Source organism: Mesitornis unicolor, unplaced genomic scaffold, assembly GCF_000695765.1.
Source record: "Mesitornis unicolor isolate BGI_N332 unplaced genomic scaffold, ASM69576v1 scaffold7319, whole genome shotgun sequence".
Classification (NCBI taxonomy): Eukaryota; Metazoa; Chordata; class Aves; order Mesitornithiformes; family Mesitornithidae; genus Mesitornis; species Mesitornis unicolor.
In genome coordinates, this window is record NW_010205164.1 from 33,375 (window position 1) to 49,821 (window position 16,447).

At 42.7% G+C, this 16,447-nt stretch overlaps 1 protein-coding gene and 1 long non-coding RNA gene across 3 annotated transcripts in view; one reads left to right on the forward strand and one right to left on the reverse strand.

Moving 5' to 3' along the window:
* ORC3 (origin recognition complex, subunit 3) overlaps window positions 1–7,529 on the forward strand; it is a 37,048-nt gene extending 29,519 nt beyond the window's left edge. The window contains exons 15-20 of one of the 2 annotated variants that reach the window (XM_010191297.1): window positions 174–256; window positions 733–830; window positions 1,713–1,854; window positions 5,460–5,576; window positions 6,397–6,476; window positions 7,386–7,529. In XM_010191297.1, coding sequence (XP_010189599.1) covers window positions 174–256; window positions 733–830; window positions 1,713–1,854; window positions 5,460–5,576; window positions 6,397–6,476; window positions 7,386–7,491 — 626 coding nt within the window. In that variant the 3' untranslated portion in view covers window positions 7,492–7,529. The remainder of the gene's footprint in view (window positions 1–173; window positions 257–732; window positions 831–1,712; window positions 1,855–5,459; window positions 5,577–6,396; window positions 6,477–7,385) is intronic. The other variant, XM_010191298.1, reaches the window with a different exon arrangement.
* Window positions 7,530–13,772: 6,243 nt separating this feature from the next.
* Window positions 13,773–14,848, reverse strand: LOC104546019. Its single transcript, XR_728179.1, has 2 exons — window positions 14,769–14,848; window positions 13,773–14,456 (listed from the first exon to the last, which is right to left on the reverse strand). It is a non-coding gene; the product is annotated as an uncharacterized LOC104546019 (long non-coding RNA).
* Between the last annotated feature and the right edge of the window lie 1,599 nt (window positions 14,849–16,447).

Sequence of the window (16,447 nt, forward strand, 5' to 3'; positions counted from 1 at the left end):
CTGCAGACTCCTTTGGAAAGTCTTTTACAAGGTGTCAGCCTCAAAAGCTGCCTGTGTTTGGGTCTGTGTGAGCAGGTAACAGAACGCTTCTCAGATTGCTTGGGTTAGGGGGTTTATATGGGTTGTCAGGAAGAGTTTACCCCACATATCAAACATCAGCTTTGTTCCAGTAGCAGAAGCTTTCCAAGAACAAGACGTGTCTGTATCGTCGCAAAAGGAGCTGCAGAAGAAGACAGACCTTTATCACCTTCAGAAGGTTAGGCCTGGTCGGGCTTTACTGACTTGTTCCTTAACCGAATCTTTTAAGATGTAATTGTCCATGGTTCTTCCCAGCTGGCTGGAGCTCCTAGTAAAGGTGGTATAGAAGTAACTCTTCTTCAAAATGAATGAATAAGCACCAACTATGTATGTCTGGTCCACCTGACGCATAGGAAATTATAGAAAATATCTGTCATACACTAGGATGTTAAAATGCAAATCAGGGGTTTTCTTCTTATTTAACTTGTAAATTATGCATTCTGCCTAACACATATTTCTTTGAATTTCCCACGCTCCTACCAGTTTGAGAACTGAATACACTGGCCTAAATAAAAGTAACTGCACGATCCCATTTTCAAACATCATCAGTGTTTGAAAGACGTGCCAGCAAAAATGTATTACACATGTTAAACACCAGAGAATGACTACCTCCCGAATAGTTTTATGGACCCCTTTTTTTTTTTTTTTTAAAAGACTTTGTTGGAGTTGAAGGATTCGAGGCGGTCAAAGAAACTGACCAAGTTTGAAATGCTTCGTTCTGAAGTTGTTGACTACATAGACAGCCTCGTAAGGTGAGCTTTCCCATTTCCTACTCCCGCATTAGTTTGCGCCGTGAACTGCAACAGAAATTTTGCAAACATATTAATCTTGTCAAAATTGTGTCTTGGTCCTTGTGGTATGAAGCATACTTTTTTCCCTTCTTATTTTTCCTTTGATGAGGGCTCTAATAATAATAAAAAATATATATTTTCCATAGATTAGAAGTAATTGGCAGATTAATTGACCAGCTTATTTTGGCTACAGAGAAAAGTTGAGGGAAGACATATGTGGCAAAATGAAGTCAAGAGTTTTTACCCTAGTCTCTGCTGATCTGTTCTACTTATGAAACCATACAGATGCCAAGTGTGATATCCTATCCATTTTGGGAACTGTTTTGGTTAGCAAGGCGTAGGAGATAGGGTTTTGAGGGCAGCTCTGTAGCAGAAAATGTGAAAGGCTTGGGGTGGGAGAAGAGATGAAGGTGTTTGTTAATTACAGAGCCTTAGGAAGCTGAGAGGCTAACAGCAGTATCACTGTGCCAAGAAAAAAGCTTCAGATAGGAAGACAAAGATGAGCAGAGACTCATAGGAGACCTCAAGATAGATAAGCAAGATCTGTGGAGCAGAGAATGTGACTGGTGGTAGCATTTCAGCCGCTGCCCTTGTTTTCTAAATTGTCGGTGGCCCAGCTGGAGTTTTACACTAAATCCATTAGATGTAGAGTTGATAAAAACTGACTTCCTTGCTTAAAAGTGGATTTCAGCGCCATTCATCTTGTTTTTTCAGGGGTTTGTCAGTACTGGTTGGGAACACAACAGTCTTGTAGTCTCTGACTGCAGGAGACTTCTGTTGTTTCCCTTAAGGTGAAGCCTGTATCTCCCCACCTTGCCCTCATACCTCATGTTGCTTTTTCAGAAATTACCTGGTTCCTGCAGGCCACAAGACTCTGCATGAGGTGTTGTATTTCAATTCGGCCAGCGTTCTCCGTGGGCACCTGAATGCTGCCCCGAGGACTGCACTTCATACAGCTTTAAATAACCCGTACTGCTACCTGAAGGTAAGAAACCAGGGAGTTGGTTGTTGTTCTGAAGGGTGATGTGCAAGGGTTAGTTTTGCTGTTTCATGAAGCTTGGCACACATTCAGCTGTTTTTCAGAGAACCAGCGAGTTAGTGTTGATAAGCGACTGGGGACTCCGCAGAGAGCTAGGGAATCTGGCTGAAATGGAGCAGCTAGTTATGGAAAGTGTTTTATACGGGGAATCCATTTTCCAGAGCCTGTTCTAGTCAGGAGCTTTGCTTTCCTCCTGTAGATGCAGCAGAAAAGTCATTTTGTTCTCCATTACAAACAGGATGACTGTCCGGGGGGGGAATGGTGTCTGTGGCTGTTTCCAGAGACTTTCCTTACAGGGCTGAGCTCAGCCCTCACTGCGTGGAGTTGCTGTGAGGCAAAGGCTCTGCGCAGGCAGAGTGATGACATTAACAACAGCTTAAACACAGCATATTTAAAGGAGTCCTTTGCTTTTCTTTTTACATTTATTTTAATATCTGTTGTGTCTTGACATCCTGTTTCTGAGTCCAAGAAAAGGACTGTCATTGATTCCATTAGTTAACCCTGCTCTTTTCTAGGGAAGAAAAGCAGCTCCTTTTCTACTTTCATAAATCAAATTCACAGCATAACCGAATTAAAGGATTAGAGCAGGATTTGGAAAAGGAGGGAACACACATTTCAAATGTCCTTGATTATAGATGCTACTTGGAGTTATCCTTGTGCCCTAACATTTCCCTTAAAAATGTTATTGCAGTTTTGAAGAAAACATTGGTTGCAGCTGTATCTGAGTGATGAGATGTTACTGGAGGCAAAAACAGCACTTATCAGGAACCATACTTGATAAAGATCAGTCTTTGAAACCTACAGCCTGATTTGTATTGGGTTTGTTGCCAGTTTTGCTGTGTGCAGGAGTTATTTCTAAAACCACTTCAAAAGCTTATTTGTGAAAACAGTAGCTAGCAAGTGGGCTACCATTAAAGAGACCTAATACGAATCTTCAGTAACTTGTATTTTTAGAAAACCTGTAAAAACATAGATTAGGAGAGCTAGCAAAACCTAGCTGCTGATGTGTTCAGTAAGTACTTTTTGATGAGTTGACAGGATTTAAAGCCCTCTGTCATCCTGCACTTTGTTCTTTGACATACTTTAACATGTTTCCGATGTTTTCCGAGTAGATTGTGAAGGTTTGGCACAGTTTCTAATAGCAGCAATGTTGGCTGACTACCTTCCTTAGCAGTTTAATCCATGTGAGTCAAAGGAGTATTTTTTCCTTAATTGTATCCATGACTTCTGCATGGTTTGTACTTTCCTGGGCCATGACCAGAGCAAAGTTCTCCAGAGCTGTTCTTTCCAGAAGGCTGGGACAGAAAAGGATCTGCTTCAGTGGAGTACCAGCAAATGATTAATATGTAATGCATTTCTTGTGAGAATCTAGGCTAGTTATCTATTTAGCAAAATGTGAACCAAGGATCATACTTATCCTGGGGGAAAGCGTAATTCTGTTTAAACTGATCCCTTGACAGTTCCACAAGTTGTAACTTGGAATACCAGCAAGGCCCTGCTTAGCCTTGTGTTCGCACAAGGAAACCTGATCTTGGGTCATCCTGGGGTCGAGATGGTCATGCAAGGTTTGTTCTTGACCTCGGGTAAGAAGGGCGATTTTTCACACTGACCTCAAGGAATGAGTGAGCCCTGTTACCTGTGAAGATACTTTGATTGCTATAAAATGAAAATCCTCAAGTTGCAATTAAGCTCCTGTATCTTTTTCACATTGACCTCAAGGAATGAGTGAGCCCTGTTACTGTTACCTGTGAAGATACTTTGATTGCTATAAAATGAAAATCCTCAAGTTGCAATTAAGCTCCTGTATCAGGGAAAGGGAATACCAGCATTTGGTCCTTGGGAAAGATGGCAACAGCGATTCCAGAGCAAGGTACCAGTGTGTCCCCTGTCTACCTCTGGGGCAGGGCCAAGCAAGAGAAATCCATCATCAGCCGTGTTCTGGGTTGTTCCCACTCCCGTCCTCGTCCTGAAACAGCAGCTCTGTGCTGTAGGGGTGGTGTCACCATGGCTGCTTGCTCTAGGGCAGCTTCCTGCCTCTCAGTCTGGTTATTTCCTCTTGGGGATAAGGTGTGTGCTGCCGCTCAGGAAGCTGAGGTTTGCCCCGTGCAGCTGCAGCTCCCTCCCGCTGTGCTGTAAGACTTGGCCCAGTTATCACCAGTGAGGCTGAACCCTTTCAGGTGCTGGCAGAGACCCTGCAGTGCCACACAGTCACATCTTTCCTGGATCATTCTCAGCACCTACGCGTGACCCAGCTGGATATTAGTTTCTATAGATGAACCTGTTCCAGGAGAGTGCAGTTGCTCTACAAGTTGCATCCTCTTTTGGTTGTGATAACTGTTCTGGCCTGGAGATGAGAAAATGAGTACAAAGTGTCCAGCAGTGCCAGAGTGGGCACATGGGTGAGGCGTAACACAGCAGTATTTGAAACTGTTATGGTATGCTCCTGAATTATAGTCTGCTAAATTAATATAACTTAAACTGTTCAGCTTTCTGGACATTGTGAAATGTCTCCTAGGTGCCAGAGTCCAAACTGAATCTGAGTATCACCAATTGCAGGGACTGAGATCTATGAAAGGTCAGCAAGAGCTTCTTGAGCAGAGTTATATTCTTTGCCCAACCTTCTTCCTGTGTTGAAAAGCATTTATTTACTAAGGTATCCTTGCTTTATAGACTTCACCAGAGTAACTGGCATATTTTACTAGCATACAAAAGCATCTGAGCAAAGATTTCTATGAACTGAAAGGAATGATCAGTGTTGTTTTCACATTGAGAGAGCTGGCTTTCAGTGCATGAAACTGAAAAAAAATCATTAGCTGATACGAAATGTTATAAATAAAAACTGATATAAATGTTAAAAAATTTTTGCAGCCCTACAGAGACTTTTGCTTCTGGCTGAAGTGACTTTTTTTACTTCTCCAGTAAATGGTTCAGTGCTGGTGACCTGAATTTCCTGACATACAGAACAGTTTGTGAGAAATCAGACTTTAGCCATTCTCTGTGCTGAGTTTCAAGCCAGAGAGAAATGATTGTTACATTGCAGAGATAAAACTCTGAGATGAGAGAAACAATTTGGCTTTTTAGTTCATCTGATAGATTTATACCAAGACTTCCTCTTTCCTTTTGTGGGGTGGGGGGAAGGGACATAATACAGTCTGAGGCAAACCAGGACTGGTTTCTTCTCCTGAATGCAAAGAACCGAATATCTCTCTGATATGTAAATAGAGCTAGCAAAGGAATTGAGAAAAAGCCTGAACAGATCATCACTCATTAGAGCAGAGACTGCGTAAATGTACAAAATTGTAGAAGAAACACCAGGAGTGAAGTATTGGGGTGGGTTTTTTTCAGTGTTATATTTTCTTATTTTCCTGGGTTTGTTGTTTGGTTGTTTTTTGTTTCCTTTGTACCAGCAACTTGCAATTAAACATACAAACAGTAAATGTTTGGTTAAAATACCTACTAAATGAATTTCCTGCAATAATGTTACCGCTAGCCCTAGGGATTGTTCAAGATTAAAAACTGATGAAAGTTACTGCCTTTGTATTTTCCATCAGAATCAAGCTTTGAAAAGTGATGGAGGAAGCATTTCTAATAAAGCCCCTGACATATGCATAGTGTATAAGCTTCATTTGGAGTCTGGCAGATTAATCAACCTTGTTGACTGGTTAGAGGTATGTGACAATGCAAACTGTATTTCTGCCTGCTTTCAGTATTCTGATTTAACTTTATGCTGCAGATCTGTTTTTCTTTAGTGCCCCTTTAGACAGCTTACATCACCGCATACCTCGGTCCCTCCTGCGCAGGAACACACAGTAACGCCAGTCACCAGCGCAGTCTTCCCCTGACCCCTGTGAATCATTTATTTTCAGCATTATTACTCTGTGATGAAAATCGTTTGTTTCTGCTCTGTGCTTGGCACAGATCAGATTTTATGCTCCACAAAGCTACCTTTTCATCCCCCTTTGTTTTGAAGTGTTCTGTGACACTTGTGTGGAAACAGGCAAGTGCTGCTGCTTGGCACTCCTGGAGAGAATGCAGAGGAAGAGCAAAGGTCCTTCTGGCCTGATATCCTGTCTCATTCGGTGACCAAAGCAGAGCGAGTGTTACCAGAGAACATACACACATCAGTATGACACATTCTCCAAATATTCCCTAGCTAACCATCATGTTGTAGCTCTGAAGTCTCCTGAACTGGAATGGTTTGTCCATATTTCATAAGCCTACCTGGACTGCGTTACCCCAGTGTAACCAGCAACCACAGCATCCTCTGACAAGGCATTCTGTACTGCAACTACACGCAGTGCAGAGGACACTCCTGTTACTTGTTCTGGGGATGTTTTGTTTGCTGCTGAACTGACATTCTCATGGAGTTATCATTCAGAGATCTAGCCCCTCCTTTGGTGCTAGTCATCAGTTCAGAGCTCAGGATTTTATAGGCAGCTCTGTTTGTCTATGAAATGTGTTAAATCTGTGCTGCTTTTCCTTTTCTAGGCTTTCTCAACTGTGGTGACAGCAGTTGAGGGAACAAATGCAGATGCAGCTTCCTCAGACCAGGTGGATGATATTGTCCAGTATCCTTTCTCATTTCTCCCACGTTTGACATTGCGGTGCTCACAGGATTCATGAACCAGGATTTTTAAAACACAGCTTCAGGTGCAACAATAACTAATGCCGGAAAAGTAAGACAACTAGTTCAAGTAGTCTTAAAGTAGTGCAAACATTACAGCTGAAATAGCTGGGCTAAGGATGGTGAGGTAAGAGAGCGGCTTTTGTGCACAGGAGCTGTTTGGGTCTGTAAAACAAATTGAAGTTACTCTGCTTGGTTAAATCACCTGAGAGTTGGTACAGCTGCTGTGGAGGGGCAGGGCATTACTGGGGATAGCTGTGACCTAGAGAGCAGGTGGAGAAACCGTTTATGATGAGGAAGGTGGAAGCATCAGTAGAGGAAATGCTCTAATATAAGCCCTTTCTTTCTTTACAAGCTCCACTGATAATTAGCACAGAACTAAATTCTCTGGTTAACTCAGGGATATACAGCTGTGTGTCAGGGAGGCAGCAAGAAAGGTGTAGTGAATAGCGAATAGCAGGGAAAGAAAAGGTGCTGTTTATGAAACCTCAAAATCTATAATTATCTTCCCATTTTTTTTTGTCAAGGGACATGAAAGTATAAATTCTTCTGAGAAACCACAGAATTTAGTATCTCTGCAGGCTTTAAGCTTCTCTTGGCAGTGGGGAAAGGCACTCTTCTTTCATTGCCACGTTGTCTGCATGTAGCAAAAGAAATACTGATTAGATTGAAGGTTGTGCTTCTGTAGGCAAACCATGCTGTGCCTGTACTTCCAGCAGTTTTAGTGTACAGCACAACACTTTGTGTAATCTGCGTTTACCATAACTTAGAAATCTTCCCTTCCCAGAGAGGGTGGTGTTTCCCTCAATAAGTCATAAAAAACACATTCAGTTTCCTTGACCAAAATGTCCAGTGCTCGTTTTATTCGAGCCGTTTCTGAATTGGAGCTCTTGGGCTTCATCAAGCCAAGCAAGCAGAAAACCGACCACGTGGCGAGGCTGACATGGGGAGGCTGCTAATGTGCCACCACATAATGTGCCTCAATAAACCTGTTCTTCACGGCACTGCAGTGGCTGTGTTCCCACTACATTAGTCCTCGCTCATTTTGCATTCTGAGGCCAAGTCAGCGATGACTGAACGTTGTGAGATTCCGAGTGCCTGGATAGACTTGAATAGCAATGTTGTTTTTTAATACCCAGCCTCCGTGTGTAATGTACTGCTCTGCTAATGCTCATCTTCCAAATGTTCGTGTTGTGCCAGTTTTCATCTTCTTTGATGTGTGATATTTAATGCTATACTGATATAATTCAGGCTAGCAAGCCAAAAGAACAACACTGGCTGTGTAACTACAGCAGTGATGAAGCAGTATTATTAACTTGCTTATAAGTTGATAGGATTTGAGTCATCATTATAAAATGCCTTCCAGGTCCTTGAACTACAGATTTTAAAACAAATAAAACCAGTATGCTAAAAAGAGACAGTAAGCTTCCATCTTCAGCCTCTGCTGCATGTTCTTCAAACCAAAGCTAGTCATAACTCTCCAAAAACTCCTTCATGAGGAGAAATTTTGAAGATAGATAAAATTTTTTATTCTTGGAGAAGAGCAAAAGCAAACTGTTTAAATCCTTCCCTTTTTCTAGTGAAGCTGATCAGTTCTAGCTGACTTTTGTTGTCAGAACTTGTGTCAGCATAGACTAAACAAGAGCACGGCACTGATGCACACTGGAGGAAGGCAGTAAAATCCACTGTACCTAAAGTACACACTGCAACTTTGCTCTTTGCTGAGGATTTGTACTGTACAAAAGCAAAGGAAACAGCTGTGTGAAAATAACCATGGGCTGAGAGCGTTAAAGCACTGCTTATCTGACAGATCTGCAGTCAGAACCTTCTCAGCCACAGTGAGCGAGCTTAGGATGAGCTTCTGCCAGAACAGAGCAGCAGTGCCTGCACCTCAGTCCAGGTACCAGTGCTACAGGAACTACCAGGCTGTGGGAACTGGACTGGCTCACAGCTGCTGCTGCTGTGGTCAGGATGGACCAAGGAGCTGCTGTTCTCTGCCCAGAGTCAGTCACAAAAGTCACAAACAAAGGGCTGTGCCAAAGCCCTGTAAACCATGGTCATTGCTGGAGTTTTGGTCCCCAAGCAAGCTGATGTTGCATTAAGAAAACCCACACCTGATCCCAATACAGTGACATGGGGATGTCCTAACCAGCGCCATATTTTTCCCTTGCCAACCAAAACCTCCACTGCAGATCCACTTAGCTTCACCTTCCCTTGGTCTGAGGAGCAAATGTTTATGCTCATGTCAGTGTACTGTGTTTTCCAACCACGGAAAAGCCTTAGAAACCAAAGGGGAAAAGTTGCATCTCCCTCCAGAGGAGCACGCATGTCTGCCATACCTTGATAAACTGCCCTGAGGGCTGACACATGCATTTCAGCAGTCGGGGTGGAGACTTCAGGTCAGCCTTATCAGCCAGGAAAGGGCTGCAGTTAGGGAAAAGCGTTTATAGACTTTGTCCCTCCTGGCCTACTTGAAAATTGAATGGCAATGACTTAGTTTATTGTGAAAGACTGTATTTACCTCCAGAAAACTCACAGACTTCCTCAGCTGACTGGGAGAGGATTACAGACTTCACTTTCCTTCTATTTGAGGCATTTAAGTGCTGCTCTTAGTGCATTTGTTCGGCTGTCACTAGAATCCAGATGCTCCCACTTAGTTGCATTGGCACTTCAGCCTACTCAAAAAAACTGAAAATGATAGCCTGGAGCTCTGAAGATTGAATCGCTTGCATAAGCCAGATCTGTACTAGAAGCGGGAGAAGTGCCATTACAAAGCTCCTCTGACTTACCGGCCTGCTTACCCAGGAACGTACACAGGATAGGCTGGGCTTGTTTTAAATACCCTTAGAGAGGGTAGGAGTCACAGGTTTTCTGATTGCACTAATTGCAGAAACACAGTAACTCTTCCTGCCACACTTAAGGGAGGGCCCAGTTCTAAATGTTGCCAGGCAAGTTAAGAGGCTGAGGAGGATGTGTGGTGTATTGGCCTTTATACTGCCTAAACATGGGAAATGCCACGATGAAAACCCCAACTGGGAAGTTTTAGGATCTTGGTGGAGTAGCAAAGTTGCTCCAGAGACCAAGCTAGGGGAGGGGCCTGTATTGTAAGGCTATGTAAGGATTTCATGCAACAAAGTGAGACATTTCAGTAGGAGGGGAATGCTGAACAGCCCTCCTCTGCCCTGATCTTGCAAATACACTTGAAAATTGAAAGGAGCAACAAAACAGCCAAAAGTCTCCCTGATCTGCAAGAGAACATGGAGCCAAGCTCTCCACAGCTGCCCTCTGCCTGCAGCTTCCCCTCCCCTCACCCTCTAAAGCTCTTAAATCTTTGCAGGGTAAAATAATTTGGAAATAAAGAGAAGCAAGCCTCAACACTGTATGGCACTTAACCCCCAAATGTGCAGGCAATGTGAGACTAGAACAAAAATTAATAGTTAATGGGCTGTTTCTTCCCTTTAACTGGTAACACACATTTTGAAGCTTTAAGTCATGTTTGCTATGTTACATATGGTTTCTCAGGACCAAACCTTTAATCCAGTGCTTGGCATTTCAGACTATAAGATGTATGAAGGGAAAACACTTGACCAAAATAATGTAGGAAGTACTGTGCAATTTCATTTTCTTCAGGAAGGAGCACAGGGAGGTTGCACAGTTACAAACTAAACTAAACTGGTCACTGGTCCTGCACATCGGTCGCAATAACCCCATGCAGCGCTACAGGCTTAGGGACAAGTGGCTGGAGCTGCCAGGCAGAAAAGGACCAGGGCGTGTTGGTGGACAGCAGGATGACCATGAGCCAGCAACATGCCCTTGCGGCCAAGAAGGCCAATGGCATCCTGGGGTGTATCAGAAGGTGTGGTGAGTAGGTCGAGAGCAGTTCTGGGCCCCTCAGTTCAAGGACAGGGAATTGCTTGAAAGAGTCCAGCGCAGAGCCACAAAGATGGAGGGAGTGGAGCATCTCCCTTATGAGGAGCAGCTGAGGGAGCTGGGTCTCTTTAGCTTGGAGGAGACTGAGGGGTGACCTCATTCATGGTTATCAATTTGTAAAGGGCGAGTGTCAGGAGGAAGGAGCCAGGCTCTTCTCAGTGACAGCCAATGACAGGACAAGGGGCAGTGGGAGCAAGCTGGAGGATAGGAGGTTCAATCTGAACATGAGGAAAAACTTTCTTACTGTGAGGGTGCCAGAGCACTGAACAGGCTGCCCAGAGAGGTTGTGGAGTCTCCTTCTCTGGAGACATTCAGAACCCACCTGGACGTGTTCCTGTGTGACCTGGTCTGGGTGATCCTGCTCTGGCAGGGGGGTTGGACTGGATGATCTCCAGAGGTCCCTTCCAACTCCTAACATTCTGTGATTCTGTAACAGCAGAGACTCTACAGCTGTGAAATGCACCTTGTGCTTCTGTGTGAAATTCTGGTGCTAGGGGTCTAAAAACACCAGGCTTGCTTTTTGCAGATAATCTGGCTCCTCTTATTTATTTTACTACTTTTTTTGTTGTGAGTATTCCAAATGGACCCTCACGTACCTTAGCTGAAACGCACACACAGATTTCAACTGCAAATATTTAAGTGTTAGTTTCTACAACTGTAGGCAGAGTAACAGTATGTTCTGCAGATGGGCTCGCTTTGCCAACAGAGGTTCCGTGGCCTATGTTGTACTGTGGTGCTGGCTCTGAAGCAGTACCAAAGCACCGATGTAAAGCCTGATCGCTGAGCTAACTGTATGGCATTCTTAACTAATAACTGTATTGTATTCTTCAGTAGCCACATCTTTCAACAAAACTGCCAAAAATCAGGCCTGGAAGTATGTTAACTCTTGTCTGAATAGTTAACCATTTTTCTCTACTGTTACCGATGCCATCCTTAGACACCTCTTTACTGCACTACTGGTTTCAAACACAACCTCAATCATTTTTATTTTATACTGCAGCTTACAGCAGCAGTAAAATACAAGAATAAGCCAGGTACTTGTAAAAGCCAGTCACTCATCCTCAGAGAACGGCTTCCAATATAAAGCTCAGGAGCACTTGACCACAACAAAAGCATAAACTCTCAATACTTCACCAGCCTTTTTTTTTTTCCTCCCCCACTGCAGAATTACAGAGCTAAATCCTTCCCAGTTCTCACTGCAGGAGTGGAGAGAGCTTTCACAGAAGTTTCTAACCAGAATCTGCTCATGGTGTTGCTCTTCAAGAGTACCCAGGCAGGTTTCAAGCATCAGCACACAACTGCTTGAATCTCCTCCCTTTTCAACCTTGAAAACTGCTGAATAGTCTCAGTTCTACGCTTTCACATCTAGACATAAAAATCAACACAGTCAGGACACACATGCTGCTTTTAAAGTACACAGTAACTGAGATCCGCTTGAAAGGAATCTGCACACCACTACCTTAAAAACAGTTAGTTAACCACAATTCGTGAAGTTGCAGTTAGCTGTCCCCAGCTTTGGTTCTGGATAGATTGCTGCTACATAAAAATTACAGAAATATTCTACGTGTGGCCACCACAAAATGTAATGCCAAGAATTACAAGCAGTTACTGAATCTTGCCAATTCCTACTTGACTCAAAAGCCTTTGAAGAGGCTTTCCGAAGCAGGTTTGTTTTAAAGCACCAGCTTGCTCCTCACAGCACTGCCATTTCCCTCATTTTTTCAACTGTAATCACAGAGCCAACCACAAAAAAAGGAAGTCACCAGTCAGAACAAGCCTTCCATATGAAATTCATCACATCAGATGTTGACACAGATTAGGAAAAGCAGCCAGCTCCAAGTCCAAGACAGAACAAGCAGCAGGTTGAAAACTGAAAAATTTCAAAGAATGCAACCTTGTTTTCAAAACAGGCACAAATTGGGCACACCACAGCTGTGACACATAAGCACCCATGGTGGCATTAGATTTAATCTGCCAAAGGACTGCTTATTATGCATTAATTTGGAGCAGCACAGGAGTGGTTGGGTGCTAACATGACATCACTTACTCGTAACTCTTAATAACCCAAAAGATAAAGATACACTGAGATGCAGACGATCAAAATGGCTGGCATCTTAATTCTACTGCTGTCTCAAATTATCAGGCATATACACTCTTGTCAAGTCAGAACAAGCCTTTTCTAGAACACTGGAGAGGTATCAGGATGCTGGAATTTGGGTAGTGGTCTGTCTGGAAGCAGTGGTTTTCCTACCCTGGGTAAGTTAACACTCAGACAACAAAAAATGAGGAGCAGAAGGAGAGGGGCTGAGAACCCCGAGACAGGTAACAGAAACCACTGCCCTTGAAAGCTTTGTCTTTATGTTCAGTAACAGCAGACCTGCAAGGGGATTCTAGCAGATTTCCCATTTCTGAAATATGAAAAATACCTAAATATCTGGATTCTTTTTACTGTAAGATAAGCTTCAGGAAAGTGAGCAGAAAATACTCTGATATCATGCCTAATTCTGAACCTGTAATCTCACCACTAAGTAAATAAAAATTCATTAAGAACTCAAGCTCATCACATGGCTTCTCTGAGATCATAAGCATCAGCATGAGTCAAATAATGTGTGCATCTACCAGTTTCAATCACGTTTCAACTAAAACTCTTCCATTAACTTGAAGAGGTACAAAGATCTATTACACAACAGACTTCCACTCAACCAGAAGCTGATAGCAAGTCAGAGAAGACAAGTTTCTAATCACAGCATTACTTTGCAACCTCCCAGCACAGATAACCCAAGTCATCTGCTGAGCAACGCTTGCACCCCCAGCGCGCAGATGTAGGAACTCTTCAGTAATTCAGACTCAGAACTGCACAGACAGCAGCAGCCTGCAAACAGCTGAACGTATCCAACAACAAACTCCTCGGCCCTGAACTCAAAGATCACACACCTTAGCTCTTCCAGTACCTACGCAGCTCCAGGTTGTGGCGCAAGCGCCTGCTCTATCTTACACACACATTTCCTTTGATGTGTCATTGAAATCTGAAGGAAGACAAGCGCAGCTGTTTGAGTCAGCTGCGAGTTAAATCAACAGTTTCTTGTCAGCCCTGTAACAAATGTGCTTCCACAACAGGAAGCAATCCCGCCAAACCAAGATTTCTTCGCCTCTGAAAAATTACCTGAGGTTTTCATCCACCACCTCCCTCCTGATCTAAAATTGTGACCCGCTCACTATTGCTAGTAAATAAAAGTTTTCATTTAAACACTCAGATTTAATTTTATTCATACACGGCAAAAGTTCCACCTGCATATTAAAAACAAACAGATTAGAAGTAAATGTTTTATTCTTCCAACTAAATTCCAGTACTACAAGGGCAGTAAAACAATGATACACTGAAAAATTGCAGCAATAAACATTTGTTAAAGACTGATAGAATAAATAAAGACTACAAAAATGAGAAATCATATAAACCCATTCTTAACCCCCAAAAAAGTCATGGAATACAGAAATGCCCTCCTTCACTATTTCACAGGCAGTACTGTGGGCTATTTGCTTAAAATTGTCCTGGGATTACATTCTAACTTAACTGTGATTACAGTTCTGTTGTAGTGCACAGTTATGAAAACCACACTAACTTCAGTCAGAAGTGTCATTCTACATTTTTATTTACATAACCAGTGAAGGGCAACTTCTAAAACAACTGCTTAAATCCTTAACTTTTTCAAACTTATTAACATAAGAAGCCAAATTGTAATGATACAGCAAATGAGGCCACTGGTATTATTACAGGTAGCAAAGGTCCACATCCAGGTGGTACTGACATCAGGGAGCACTCCAAAACCAGTTGCTGCATAAGAGTGGTTGCCACTGACAAAAGCTTGAAATAACCTGTGTTCACAGGGGGGGGAAAAAACAGCATTGCTGCAAGTCTTTACTGGGACAGCTTGCAACAATAAAACAGGGTGTATAGGGCAGCCCACATACGCAGAAAGTGTGATTCATGAAACGTCTGGAAAGAGAAGAAAAAAAAAGAGTTAATGTTGGAGTTAAATGCCAGCTCAATCACAAACCTGTTATGGCAGTATCAAAACCTACTTCAAAAATAAAAAAAACCAGCACGTTACCAGAAACGGTGTTAGATGCTTTAAACAGAAGCTGCATTTTGTCTCACATCTTCCTTTCAACCTCAGTCTTCCATATTACCAGTTTAAGTATTTTTAACTTGCGGCCCAGCTGAAGCTTAACAATCAATGGCCATTTAAGCTATCGAACGTTCAGCAACTGAACGCTGCTACAGGAACCAAAGGCAACAGATACTCACAACTGGCAGGCTGTTCTCCATATCGTCGCATGATTTGATCATGCGTGAACTTCACAAACGCGTCGTATTGTTCTGCAAGCACGAAGCATCAGAAGTGTGAGTATGTCAAGTTTAACTCGAGCTGAACAATATTCAAAGCTTTTTTATACATACAAATCATACAAGTTAAACACACATCCGCTAACAGTACTTTAAAGTGATTTTACACAGTTCGTAGCTGCCATTTCCTTTTCAGCCCCACGAACAGCAATGCAGCACATATCCCCTCAACTAAAATAGTCCCTCACAAACTTCTGTAATGGGAAAGACTGCAATATGCTCCAAGAGAATTATGCTGCACATACACCAAGATCTCAATGTACCTAACACCTGCTAAGCACCAGACACTGTATTTTGAAGTAATCAAGTGTGCCCATTTCACAGATCCATAATTGGGGCAGAGTATTTAAGCATCATGGCATTAAGGTCAGTGCTAGGGTTGGAAACGTAACTTCTCCCTGCTCTTCTCGCTACCAGATATAAGAAAAATAATTTAATGAAATGGAAACACAGAAGCACAGGAAAGGGACTTGCTACAGAGTTAGAAATTCTTTTTGGTGACCACCAGAAAATCAAAAGCAAACGACAAACTAAAAGGATGAAATGCCAAGTGACTAACTCCAATCACAGGGGCAGCCACAATAGGAGACATTGTTGAATGTGGACTTCATGAAAACAGCTACTGTGTAATCTGAAATGAAACTTAGGTATCAAACATCTTAATTTGGTTTTGAACTAAGCACTGGCGGTTTTCCCCAAAAGATTATTCTTTCTATGCATACATACATACAAATACATTCATAGTATTTTATTCAGTTTTAATATTGCACTCATCAGCAGGATATCACCTTTCAGAATTAGGAAATTGAACAAGGAGAGTAATATCTACCAGATGCCGCTCCTCTCCATTCCCCTTCCTCCCTTGTGGAAAAATACATGTGCAGCAATGTGGGGTGTTCTGAGAAAAGGGCAAGGTCAAAGAAGGCAATCTTCAACCCAAAATGCAGTTAGATTTGTAGTGGTTCCTAGTCCCACAGGTTTGCCCCATTAAAGTCCCCATCCTCTTGCAGGGATGAGCTTCACCTTTGAAGTAAACAGGGTATCAGTGTCAGCAAGCAGCACAGCAGCAGCCCAACGGACGGACCTGACCCGGGATCTAAGGACATCCAGCCCTGCCTGAGGGGCCCAGGGTCACACAGCCACTTCCCCTCTCATTCACTGCTCTTCTGACTGACGGCTTCTCAGAGGCCATGCCAGGATCTCAGCCAAACAACAAAACACAAAGAGCAGACTGAAGGAGCTGTTGCCCAGGAACTATTTCCAAAAATAACAGCAGCTGTAACTTTTCCTAAAAGTATGTATTAAAGGCCAGAAACCAACTTGCCTTTTTTTTAAAGCTTTAAATCAACATACACAGTTGCTTTGTAGCATCATCTTTGTTAATATTTTCATGTTGGAAATTTCAATAATCCCCTTTCTCATGGCATTCTGACTGGGAAAGTTAAGCAATCCAAAGGTAAGAGCAACCTACAGTGATCTGTTTGAAAAATTAAGTGAATGCTTGTGAAGATACTTAACACCACTGGCATCCCATATCATATATGTTCCCAGTATCTATTTTAAGAAAAAAGGTGGCGAAA